The sequence below is a fragment of the Octopus bimaculoides genome, chromosome 16 (genome assembly GCF_046866305.1).
Source record: "Octopus bimaculoides isolate indiv1 chromosome 16, ASM4686630v1, whole genome shotgun sequence".
NCBI lineage: Eukaryota > Metazoa > Mollusca > Cephalopoda > Octopoda > Octopodidae > Octopus > Octopus bimaculoides.
This window is the reverse complement of record NC_142943.1, coordinates 2,969,250-2,982,838: the sequence shown is the minus strand read 5'-3', so window position 1 is coordinate 2,982,838 and position 13,589 is coordinate 2,969,250. Positions and strand designations below refer to the sequence as shown.

General features: G+C 36.7%; 1 protein-coding gene across 1 annotated transcript; it reads left to right on the top strand.

Moving 5' to 3' along the window:
• The first annotated feature begins 201 nt into the window (after positions 1-201).
• LOC106878638 (uncharacterized) lies at positions 202-12,957 on the top strand. Its single transcript, XM_089364021.1, has 2 exons — positions 202-2,690; positions 12,551-12,957. The coding sequence occupies exon 1, from the start codon at positions 313-315 to the stop codon at positions 2,665-2,667; it is 2,355 nt and encodes a 784-aa protein (XP_089220147.1). The 5' UTR covers positions 202-312; the 3' UTR covers positions 2,668-2,690; positions 12,551-12,957.
• The last annotated feature ends 632 nt before the right edge of the window (positions 12,958-13,589 follow it).

The following is a 13,589-nucleotide window of genomic DNA, read 5'->3' as shown; positions in this document are numbered from 1 at the left end:
ATTATTAGTAGTAGTAGTAGTAGTAGTAGTAGTAGTAGTAGTAGTAGTAGTAGTAGTAATTGTTGTTGTTGTTGTTGTTGTTGCTGCTGCTGCTGTTGAACTAGCAGCCCTGGCCAAACGCAAAAAAAAAAAGAAAAAAGAAGAAAGTCAGAGTAAAGTGAGTAGCACTGGAACTCGAGGTTATTCTCCTTAACAAACCAATTAAACAGAGGAGGAGGTTATGTAGTTGGTGGTCAGGTTAAATCTTTATAAATAAAACCTCTCACTTGATTACAGAATCTATCAGTGTACAACAAAAAGCCACCAGCCGTCATGCGCCTGTATTTCTGGAGAATTTTTACGCTGTTTTCTGCGATAGTGCTGCCACAGTGTGCAATCAGCCTTGGCTGCCCTTTGAAATGTTCCTGTCACGGAAATATAGTCGATTGTATCGGTGCCAATTTATCCTTTGTTCCTTTAAATATACCAATAGACACAAAATATTTAAATCTAGATAACAATAATATTCAAAGTTTGGAAAGCACGCCATTCCAAAATCTGAAAATGCTTACGCGTTTATCGTTGCGTGACAATCAGATTTCTTCGATTGATGAGAAGACATTTAAAGAACTGCCTCAACTGTCTGCGTTATACTTACAACGGAATTATTTGCATTCTTTGAATCCTGGTACTTTTTCAGGAGCTTCGAATCTTCGTGATTTGGATTTGTCCAGAAATACACTATCAGATATAAACGGAATATTCAAAAATCTTACCAATTTACAAAACTTGTATATTTCCGAAAATTTCATTCGTCATCTCGACGAAAACAGTTTTCGAGACCAAGTTCACCTAAAACTATTAGAACTTAGCAAGAATTTGCTGAAAAAGCTTAATTTGAAAGCATTTCAGAATTTGAAAAGTTTATCGATATTGAAAGTTGATCAAAATAAGATTGACGGTATTAGCGAATCTCTTCCCGATGGAATTCCTCTCCAGATGTTGGATTTATCTAGATGCGAAATGCGGATATTTCCTTCAAAAATGCCAAAGACTGTACAATATTTAAATTTGGGTATGAACAAGCTGATATCGATCTCACGAGATAATCTCAAGAATCTGACTTTCTTAAAAATGTTGATACTTGATAATAGCAGAATAAATTATATAGAAGATAAGGCTTTCGGCGGATTAACAAATCTTCAGGAACTGTGGCTGAATCACAACGCAATTTCAATGTTTCCCAAATATTTACCACCTTCCTTAACATCATTAGTGCTAGACTATAATAAGATCAAGGAAATACCTCCGAGTACTTTTCCCGAAAATTCGGCCTTGCAGACAATTTCATTACAAGGCAATAATTTGAATAACATAAGCGAGGACGCATTTGTGGACTTGCAAAATCTTAAGGAACTAATACTCGATGACAATCATCTTGTACAAATCCAGGACCGTGCTTTTTCTAGTTTGACGAATCTTGAAACGCTAACGTTAAGCAGATGTCCTCTCCGGGTTATAAAAAAGGATGCATTTAAAGGATTAACGAAACTGAAACAACTGTACATGACTTTCGTACAAGAACCAGCGATTGAAATTGAAGACTTCGCTGTGAATTTACCTTCTCTGGAAATACTGGATATTCAGTCAAGCCCATCTTTAATTGAAAATATTACCAATTCAGAATCATTTTTATTGGTTCTGAATCAAACAGCCACGGGACTAAAAGAATTCAATATCATGAATGGCCATCTTACCACATTGTCAACATCTGTCAGAACATATCTGTCGGGGGTAAGAATCATGAAAATAGCCGGAAATCTCTGGTTTTGTGACGAAGAACTTATTACCCTTTATAAATGGCTAGCAACAGAACCAGATCAATTTATACAAAGAGATCAAATTACTTGTGTTCTGCCGAAATACCTACGAGGTGTTCCCATACATAATTTAACTACGGAAGAATTTGTTGAAATGGCGGCCTTGAGAAAAATTAAAAAAGATCCTGCTGAATTTTTAAATTTCGTTGAAACTTACGAGGAACGAATAATAGTAAAGGATGTGGGTGACACGTCAAGTAACGAAGCCAATGAAATATTCTACAAGATGACCGAGTATTGTCCAATAAATAACGAAGAAATCGCTATTACAGATGACTATCGTTTCAGTGGGGAGCAAAGCGCAACGTCACCGTTTCGTCACAACATAATCGAATTCGAGACCAAAGATTCAAACTATATGGAACGAAATAGTTCAAAAATCAATAACAATTATGCGAGTGCTTCTGAACAGACTAAAATTGAATCAACACAAAATTCAAATACCAAAGTTGCCAAAAGCTACGAAGTTGTAACACAAACAAAGACAAGCAACAAACCAAGCGTACATATGAAACATTACGACTTCACTTCTTTTTCTTCTTCCTCTCTAGATATGTCGACAAACTTATTAAAAACAAGAATTTTTAATGTAGACGAACAATCGCCCTCTGTTACAATAGAAGGGACTACCACCATATCAGATAGCCCGCCACAGAACGAAACACCCCACTATTTGAAAATATGGGCGGCAGCCGCTTCCATAACTACCATGGGTATTTCCTTAGCAACTGGCTCTTTGTTCTATTTTGTCCTCCGTTTTAGACGGAGAAAATCACAGACTAGAAATAATCAACAGCATTGTATATAACAAGGAAATAACAGTAACTTTAGGTAATTTTTTTTTTCTAATTTGTATCTTTATTTTCCCCCACCGTTTCAAGGGGATAACTGTAAATAACTTCGTTCTTTTAACATATGCTGAGTGTTTCCATTTGGTGATTGTTTTTATTTTTATTTTTATTTTTTGTTTTTACATTCACATCTTCCATCAACACATATTATTAATGATGAAATATTTCTTGTCTCAACCATTATATTTTATTTTGCTCGTCTCATTGTTTCATGTTTGTCATTTACCAGCGTTAATTCTAGGGATTTCTTAAGCAATTATTTTCATACTTTATCCATCGTAACCATTTCAGAAAAAAATGTGTCCTCAAGCCCCAATTATGTGTGTATACGCACGCGCACATACACACATACATACATGTTTAGTGTGTGTGTGCAAGTGTAATTTATATATATATATATATATATATATATATATATATATATATATATATATATATATACGTACGTATGTATATAAGCATGCATGCATGCATGTCTTTACAATTTGTCTTAACATCTGTAAATTCTCCGTAATTTTCACAATGAACCATCTTGAAATTACCGTACTTCATTCTATTACCCATTAACTAAAAACAGTCGGTAATTATTGGACCCACGATTACTTTTATGTGTTTAACATTCATTTATCATTCCCTCGTCACATCGCTCAGTGGCTAGATCGTCGGGCTCACAATCACGAGGTAGTGAGTTCGATTCCCTGACCGGGCTGTGTGTTGTGTTCTTGAGCAAGACACTTTATATTACATTGCTCCAGTTCACTCAGCTGTAGAAATGAGTTGCGACATCACTGGTACCAAGCTGTATCGACCTTTGCCTTTCCCGTGGATAACATCGGTAGCATGGAGAGGGGAGGCTGGTATGGATGGGTACTAGCTGGTCTTCCATACGCAAACTTGCCTTGACTTGTACCTCGGAGGGTAACTTTATAGGTGCAACCCTATGGGTCATTCATGACCGAAGGGGGTCTTTGCATCTTTACTCAATTATTACCTCGTTTATATACGACCTGGTTCCTGACATTGATGGTAACCAGAGCGTATCAAAAAATGTAGAAGTGTATTGAAATAGTGTAAATATTAAATATATACATAAAATGAACTAAACAGCAGCTTATTCTTCCGTAATGTCTGTACGAGTAAGTCACTGCTACATGAGGCTGTATAAGCCATTTACATATTCTTTCTCCTATAGGCTTAAGAGCTGAAGTGTTTGATGGGAGACAGGGTCAGTCGGCTACATAGAGCCTCAGTGTTCGACTGGTACTTATTTTATTGTGCTCGAAAGAATGAAAGGCAACGTCGACCTCGGTGGTATTTGAACTCAGAACTTAAAGCTGGAAGTAATGCCGCTATTTTGTCCAGCATGTTTCCGCCAGCTCGCCGCCTGAAGTCACGTATATATTAGACTATATACGTTTTGCTATATTAGATTATATAAATCACAACACATATCTTAGACTGTGTAAGTCACTGCTATGTTACACTAATACATTAGGCTTTAGACTAATGTTACGCTTGAATTAGAGATTTACATCTGATCCAAAGCAGGGCCTAGAAATATGACAATCAAGCACACGACTTCTAGAATCGTCTCGACGAGATCTTTAAGTGTTCTAACAAGCCATTTGAAAACAATCATCAGTAATTTAATTGTTCACCCACGTGATATATCCATGTTAATGACACAGTATGTTTATATATTTATTCGTCATGCTCTACCGATTCTTTCAGTAAAGAAAGAGATGTCTTTGAAATAATATGCGATGTGCTATTTATCGGACAACCGTGTTTTATGTTTAACTGAGTCGACAATTACAAGTCGTGTCTGCGAAAGAGAAACAGCGACGAGCTGTTTCTGAGCAATATAAGAAACGCCTAGGAGTATCTCGGCAGTACAGGCAACTACAAGTTGTGGCTAGCAGGCTGGTCAACTAAGTGCAATGTCGGGACTTTGTCTGGTAGTACAGACAACGCCTAGATACATCTAGGTGCTGCAAACATCTATAATTTGTATCAAAGGTAGTACAGACAGCTACAAGTTATATTTGAGTAGCACAGACGAAGCCTAGACTATCTTGAGGCTTCGAACAACGGAAGCTGTGTGTGAGCTGTGCACATAACCTACCTCAGGATAGTGCAAACAATGATAGACTGCGACTGAACACTGCAGGCAATGCCTACAACTACCTCGGCACTGCAGACAGTCAGAGATTATGTCTGGACAATCAGACATCTACAGACGATGTTTAGGCAGTCCCACGTGACTTCAACCTCAGACATTTCATTGAAATGTGTGATTGACTAAACAATATCAGTACCGCCAATAAAGTAATGAGAAGGACTCCGTTAAGAAACCTAGTTTTCTGAAGGTTGTTGCATATTGCCAAGATAAATCATCATCATCAATCATCATCATCATCATCATCATCATCATCATCATCCTCATCATCATCATCATCATCGCCGTCGTCATCGTCATTGTTGCTATAACTAGCATTTGTATAACTAAGACGTCCTCAGATGCTTTTAAGTTCTCAGTCCTCGGGTTTTCCACTTCGCCTTTTCATTTCACAAAAATTAAAATGTCATTCAGATATTGGAGAAGATTAACTTGCCTATATTCCCCCATCTCCGTACCACCACCCAACTCTCTCTCTCTCTCTCTCTCTCTCTCTCTCTCTCTCTCTCTCTCTCTCTCTCTCTCTCTCTCTCTCTCTTTCCCTAAATCACTCTTGTCTTTTCCTTTGTGAATTCTGGAAACCGGTGAGGAACACTTCACCAATATACTCGCCATACTGCCAGTTGCATGAAAAAACTTGGAGAGGAAACACGAGGAGACTCCCTCGCTCTTATTTAACGTCAAGGGGTGATTTTGAGAGACAATAGGCTGCTCTTTCCAGCGGTTCGATAGATCAGTTTAAGCGCTGATTGCCAACTATTTTTTACTACCACGGACATGTTATATTTAAATCATCTTTTACTTGGATGAAAGGCTTTCGAAAAGTTTGCCTATTCAACAAAGCTTGACGACTCCCTATATTTCTTTGTCAAGTCTCGTTTTGGGAAGCAGTTTCAGGCTCCCTTGTTGACTCGTGTTTTTGTCGTTATTACTATTGTATTACTGTCATATTATTGATGTTTGTTAAAAATCGATGATACCATGACTACTAACACAACTATTTCTAAGCAAGTAATAACTGCTTCATTTGGTTCCCATTCCAATTAGTACTGTCGTGTTTTCATTATATTTATTTATTCGCTTGATAATTATTTCTTCATACATTAACTAACTATTACTAAAATATTTAATGAGTTGTCTTTTATTTTGTAGTATGTGTAGTGTATTTATTGTAGTTTTCTTAAATTTTACCCTTCATCCCATGCACTGAGTTCTATCAAATTGCAAGAAGAGTCGAGCGAATTGAACAAAACTTAACTTGCACCGCATACACAATTCCCTTACAAAATATTTCCCCCCTTTATCTAAATAATTGTTATTCATATCATTTTGAAATGATATTTCTGTTACAATTAAATGGAATTCAAATCAATGTTTTGTTATAACGGATTGCAACACGAAATAACTATTATTAAAGAAAAAAAAAAAAAATTCAAGAAAAAGAGTGAGAGTGAGTGAGAGAGTGAGAGTGAGAGAGAGAGTGAGAGTGAGAGAGAGAGAGAGAGAGAGATTTTTTGTTGCTTCCCAGTTTTTTCTTTCTTTTCTCTTCGTTAAAAAATATATTTGATATAAATTGACAAATTCTTATTTTTCGACAGATTTTAGACAATTTTTTTCTCTATTACATATATTATTGAGCGTTCTATTTTTATATGGAAATTACTTTTTGACTCGTGTGTGGAATTGGTAAATAACTGTGCTGAGATTGGACTGTTATAGGAAATGTTTCAATAAAAAACTGTCTTTTGTTTCTGTAATATAATTTACAATAAAATGAAAAATTCAACAATAAAAGAAAGAAAAACAAACATATCTTCGTTTGTTTGTTTTTGTTTTTCAATGACAATTTGTGTATGATATAAACTTTGTATATACCAATTTACATTATATATTTATAACTACTTTATATGTCATTATATGCTATGTTATATATTTATACTATGTTATAAGTTTGTTATGTTTGTATACTATGCTATGTTGTACATGTATACCGTTATTATATGTTAATATGTTATGTTAAAGGTGGCGAGCTGGCAGAATCGTTAGCACGCCAGGCGAAACGCTTATCGGTATTTTGTCTGTCGTTACGTTCCGAGTTCAAGTTCCGCCGTGGTCGACTTTGCCTTTCATCCTTTCGGGGTCGATGAATTAAGTATCAATTGCGTACTGGGGTCGATCTAATCGACTGGGACCCTCTTCCCAAATTTCGGGCCTTGTTCTCAGAGTAGAAAAGAATCGTTAGCACACCGGGCGTTTCGTCCGTCTTTACGTTCTGAGTTCAAATTCCACGAGGTCCACTTTGCCTTTCAGGGGTGGATACATTATAGAGGCTATTGTCAAGATAAAAGAAATTATGAAACGAACACAAGACACTGCACATCCTCAACGCCTTCAAGAAATCAGCAATGTAGTGTTGTATAGACACAAATAATAATAATAATAATAATAATAATAATCCGGATTGTGCTCGAAAAATAAGGAGTGTTACCTTAAGTTCACTACTGATTGTGAACAGCTGACACTGTAGTACATCTCCAGCGTTAGAAGCTGTGCAAAGACAATAAATAATAATAATGATAATGGCTTCAAATTTTGCCACAAGGGCAGCAATTTTGGGGGAGGGGGTGAGTCGATTACATCAACACCAGTGTTCAAATGGTACTTATTTTATCGACCCTGAAAGGATGAAAGGCAAAGTCGACCTCAGTGGAATTTGACTTCAGAACGTAAAGGCGGATGAAATGCCGCTAAGCATTTTACCCGCAGTGCTAACGATTCTGCCAGCTCGCCGCCTTAAAAGATTACATCGACGCCAGTACTCGACTGATACTTATTTTATCGATCCCGAAAGGATGAAAAACAAAGTCGACCTCGGCAGTATTTGAACTCAGACCGTGAAAGTGAACAAAATGCCGTTCAGCAATTATAATGGTTTCAAATTTAGGCACAAAGCCAGCTAATATTAGCAGCAGTGGTTTCAAAGTCCACCGAGGTCGATTTTGCCTTTCATCCCATCGGGGCCAATAAAATAAGTACCAGCTGAATTCTGGGTCGATCTAATCGACTTCCTTTTCTCCGAAATTACTGGCCTTGTGCCAAAATCTGAAATCAATATTAGCAGCAGTGGTTGTAGTAGTAGTAGTAGTAGTAGTAGTAGTAGTAGTAGTAAACGTGAGTAGCAGTAACATTTAAACAAAAATACAATTATATTTGCAATTTGATTCTAGTTGTCGGAATTATTCAACGGGGTGGGGGAGGAGAAGGAAGGAAAGAAAGAAGAACACATAATTCTAAGTGGACAGCATCAGATGAAGTGAAAATGGTGAAACTGATTCCTGATGGCGGCGACCAGTTTTTAATGAACAGAGACACTTGACATGTGTGCAAGATGAGGATGTTATTCCGGGAAAATGGCTACCAACGTGTATCATGTTAATTTGTCTTGTCGGTAAAATAAAGACAAAACAAATGTACTTCAGTAGAAGGAAATTTTGATAAGCAGAAACAAATACACTCAGATTTTCGTCTACTTACAGCGCCAAAAAGAGAATTATAATAGCAAAGAAGGGAATTCCTAAATCTCTTAGAACTGAAATCAATAGGGGAATTATAATCTGGAGAATCTGAAATTCATCACTGAATGTCGTTTTATTTGGCTACTTTTCAAGTTGGACAGTAAAGCGTTTAACATTTCTAAAGATTGTATATCACGATAGGAGGATATTACAGGGGCATATTGTGTTTAATGATATCGATGGTATCACAGTAGATACCATGTAACTATGTTATTGGCATGAGAGTCAGTAATATATCCATCTGTCGCAGACTGCTTTCGATACCAAATTCATTCTGGTGCTACATTCTACGTACATTCTTTTCCAGAACCATTTATAAATGGAATAACATACATTTGGCTCAGACAAATCATGAAAAATTCTTTAACTAAAAGACTCTTGAAATGACACACATCGTCTGACAATCTTCCCAAATAGATTATGATTGAATTCGTGCGTGTGTCGTTAGCTTTGTGTGTGTGTGTGTGTGTGTGTGTGTGTGTGTGTAATAAAGAAAGAGAAAGGAAGAAAACGAACGAGAGAAAGAAAGTTCGATAGAAAGATGTATGTGAAATCTCGCTGTTTGCATTCCAGCATTTCATCAAAAGTGACCTGCAACTTATCAAATGTATCTGAAGCAGATAGATGTCAGCTTCAAATAACTGACCCGAAATCTCGATCGTTATGATTCCACTCTGATAACCGGCAGCAGACATTAGGAAAATGAGTTGAGTGAAAGTTCAGTGGGTAACTTTGACCGAAACTGCAACACTTCGACTAAAATATCTCGTGTCTGTCACCTTCACAAAGTGAAACAAGTTGACAGTGTGCTTAGTAATAAACAGTATCACTAAACTTTTAGACTATTCTAGAACACTGCAATATTTGGCTGGTCTTAGATGTGTCTGGCAAAATATATCACAGAATGCAGTTCCAGTCTGGTTTAAAAAGATGAATTGCTGGGAGAAAATACTCAGTCACTTCATCAGTACGAGAAAATTATAGTCAAGTTATTCAAGTTAGAATTGACATAATTAAAGCAGTTCATATTGAAATGTTAAGCAGGCGCAGGTTGCGATGTGAAGTAGTTAAGTATTTCGCTTCGCAAATCGCGCAATTCCTAATTCAGACCCACAGCGCAATACCTTGGACAAACGGCTTGTATATATTGCATCGTAAGACTTCGGGAGAGAATTTGGTTGATGGAAACTATGTAGAAGTCTGTCACATATATGTGTATGTGTTTATATGTGTAGCACGACCATTGTACACATGATCAAGCCGTTCCTGTGTCATAGCAACGGCTTGATCATGTGTGCACCTGATTTATTATCCAGTCAGATGCCAGACACCATGTGAAAGATGATGTAGGGGTAACAGCAGCGGCAGCAGCAGCAGCTGCAACAACAACAGCAGTGGGGCATTCATTTGATTAATGCTTGTTCTGTCTGGATACATTTGGAGAAGACTTGGAGTTTAGATGTTTGTGTCCAAACTGTGTGGTCTGAAGTTCAATAACAGTCTGCAGACATCTTGAGCAAGTGTCTTTTACTGCTTTAGGTCAACCGAGTGTAAATTAGACGGAAACTGTGTGGAAGCTTCTTGAAGTGACTCTTTCTGTTTTGGGGGTGATAGCCATAACCCTTCGTCCAGCCCACGACCTCAACCCTCTGGCCCTTTTGCCACACTTCAACAATATCAGCTCCTTGCAGACATTCAAAAAACCGTTTCTCTTTTCTCACAACTGCATTCCTTTCCTTCCCTTCTCCTCCAAGGCCCTGTTGAGTCATTGGTGCCCCTCATCCTCTCCTTCCCTGCCTCCTTCCGCTCCTCTTCCTCCGCCTCTTCTTCTTCTTCTTCTTCTTCTTCTTCTTCTTCTTCTTCTTCTTCTTCTTCTTCTTTTTCTTCTTCTTCTTCTTCTTCTTCTCCTTCTTCGTCTTCCTTTCCTTCTTCTTTCTTTTCCTTTTCGTCTTCTTTCTCTTTCCCTTCTGCCTCTTTTTCTTTCTTTTCTGCTTCTTCTTTTTCTTTCTCTTCCACTTCCTCCTCATCCACTCCATCCTCTCCACTTTTTCCTCTTCTTCTGCTGCATTCTCCTCCGTCTCCACTTTTCCTCCTTCTCTTCCACCACTTCCTCTTTTCCTCCTCCTCCTCTTCCTTTTCCTTTTTTACCTCCTCTCCCTCCACCCCTCCACCCCTTCCTCCTCTTCCCCTTTTCCTCTTCTTTCTTATCCCCTTCCTCCTCTCATAAGCCCAAAATTATGACACAACGATATTTTTTGCCAACATGGGACCACACATTTGTAATGCCTGACCTGCATTATTATATGCCCTCTCCCTCTTCACCCAAGAAGTTGAATATAAAATCCCCTCAGGTGAAATTGATCTCAGACTGTAGAGGATCGAAACTGGCACCATGTAGTTATGCTTTATCAGAAATCAATTATTTTTTCCTGTAATTAAAAATATTTTTATATCCTATAATCAAAATTTTCTAAAACGTCTCAGCTGTAAACAACAAAAGCTGTAAAAATTATTTGGAAGAAATCAAATAATTAAAGTACTTTACTTTTTATCATAATATGGAAGTTTATTGCACAAAGAAAAACATTCCATTGTTTTATAAGAAGCAAGAAATCTGAAATGTTCAATATGAAGAAGACATAATGGCATTCACCGTTTTACAATGATGAGCAATAAGAATATTTGTTTTATAGATTGGGTATATGAGGTCGGACCAAAATGTATCAGGATTGGTGCCGTAAGGAGAGATCTGTTACACATATCAATTTGGTGTTTTATCTCCTTTGAAGTAATCCCTTTCTGAAGCCACACACTTTGTCCAGCATTGTTTCCATTGATGGGCGCATTCCTGGAACTCCTTTTTTGGGATAGCAAACAGCTACATTGTTGAATTCTCTTGGATTTCCTCAAAGTCTTGAAATCTGATTGGAGTATTCCACTGTGAAGATTGAATCCTTGCTTTGGCATTATAGCCATAGACCCACAATTCATCACTTATGAATTGTGAATGTTTTCAAAACGTTTTTGTCTTTTTTGACATAATCAAAGAGTAAAGACTGTTTGCCAACATAACATGGCAGTCCTGGTTTAGGACAAATGTTGCTGCAATTTAGCCCCAGGAGACATCGTCTCCAGCTGGCTATATGACACAATCTGTACAGTCATGAATGTCACTACATCGTCATCGTTAAAAGCATTTTAAGTGTCTTGCTTCTTATGACATTTATCTTCATGCAATAAACTGCCTTATTGTGATAAAAAAATGAAGAACTCTAAGTACTTGATGTCCTCCCAAGTTATCTTTGCAGCAGGGTGTCTTTGTTTTCTTTAGAAAGTTTTCTATTAAAATAAAAATGTTATTCTTAAATAACAGGAAAAAAAACAACATTAATTGATTAGTGTCAGAGTCTACATGGTGCCAAGTTTGATTGTCATCAAAAAAGTTCGAAGTGGAATCGTCAAAACTGTTGAATAAGCAATTACTGTTAAGACATTTACGGACAAAAAGAAATAATGATGAAGACGACGATGATGATGATGCTGCTGCTACTGATGATGATGATGATGATGATGATGATGACGAAGACGACGACGACGACGATGATGATAATGATGTTGGGTATAATGAGGGAGGAGGAAGATAATAATGATGATGATGATGATAAATGCAAAAAGATTTTTTAAATTAAGGTAAAAACATCTGTTAAATGAAATAAATGAAATAAAATACTTGAAATAAAAATTTGGTTATGAGGCGGTTATAATTGATTATCTGTTGGGGTGGAGTGGGGCTGGTGTTGGGTGGCTGACTAAAAAGTTAGTCCAAGGTGGAGATTATTCTTGCAGTTAAATGCATTAAGACTTTGGTTAAGTCTTTAATTACTTTCACTTCTTAAAAGGTTCCCAGGGAAATCTCTAAGGGTGGAAGCGGGGAGGGGGGGACAAAAAAAATCACATCAAATTTATTAGTTAAGTATTTAATTATACTAGCCTTTCAACAAATATTTTTTGATTTTCTTAAGGTATTTTCTTTTATTGTTTCATTTTTTATATTTATTTATTTGTATTTTTGGTTTTTCTTATTAGCAAGAAATTAAGAAAATATCTTAAAGAGGTTTGCTGCTTCACTACGCCATCCATGGTGGCCACTCAGATACATTAGCAAATGCAGGTTTTAATTTTTAATTACTTATTTACATGTTCGTTTATTCACCTTTTCATTAAAACAACAACAGCAAAGTCAACATGAAACTGGAGAATAGAAGTTGGTATAACTTGGTCGTTAAATGTGACTAACAAATATTTGAAATAGCTGATGGATGTTCCAGGGAAGATGTTGTGACAATAATGTTTTGAAACCTAAGCAAGCCATTTCAGTAATTTGGGCCATTTAGGCCTCTGCTGAGTCAATAAAATTGTAAGGATAAGTAATCTTGAGAAATGAATCTAATATGATTCTGTGCATTTTTTTCTTTCTTTTTTTTTTGCATTATTAATAGTAATGAAATAAATTTAAAAAATAAAGCTAAACATCATAGTTTTCTTTTATTCTTTTAATGTATTCTGATAATTCAGCATAAAATTCCTATCTCAAAGTTCTAATGCATGTAACAAATAAATCCAAGTGACAAAACCTTCAATGGCCAGTATCTGTGAGCTGAAAAATGTCCAGACTTGACTGAAAGTAAAGAAACAAACTCTTAGGAATATCCACTCAACGTTTAAACATTGTTCCTCTACTGACCATCAATGGATTCCATATATTTTCCAATGATTGATTTCTAGTAACGGTACAAGGCCAGAAATTTCGTAGACCTGGTTAGGTGGAACCATCAACTCCAGTACTCGATTGGTACTTTATTTTATCATTAGATCCCACCTACCCACTTATCCTGCAATGAGGAGAAGCTTAGCTGATCTCTGCAGGATCTGAACCCAGAACATTTTGAGTCTCACTGTGACAAGCAAATTCTGCAGTGAGACTATAATCTCTCTGCTCTGTTATCAGGAAAAAAACAGTTGGCTTTGCATGACCAACTCACACACTTTTAGCTTCCAACCAACAGAGCATACAGCTTGAGTTAACAATAGCACTATACATCATGGAAAAATACAATTGTATGAT

Coding starts and splice junctions, on each gene's coding strand:
- LOC106878638 (XM_089364021.1), top strand. CDS start 313: ATGCGCCTGTATTTCTGGAGAATTTTTACGCTGTTTTCTGCGATAGTG.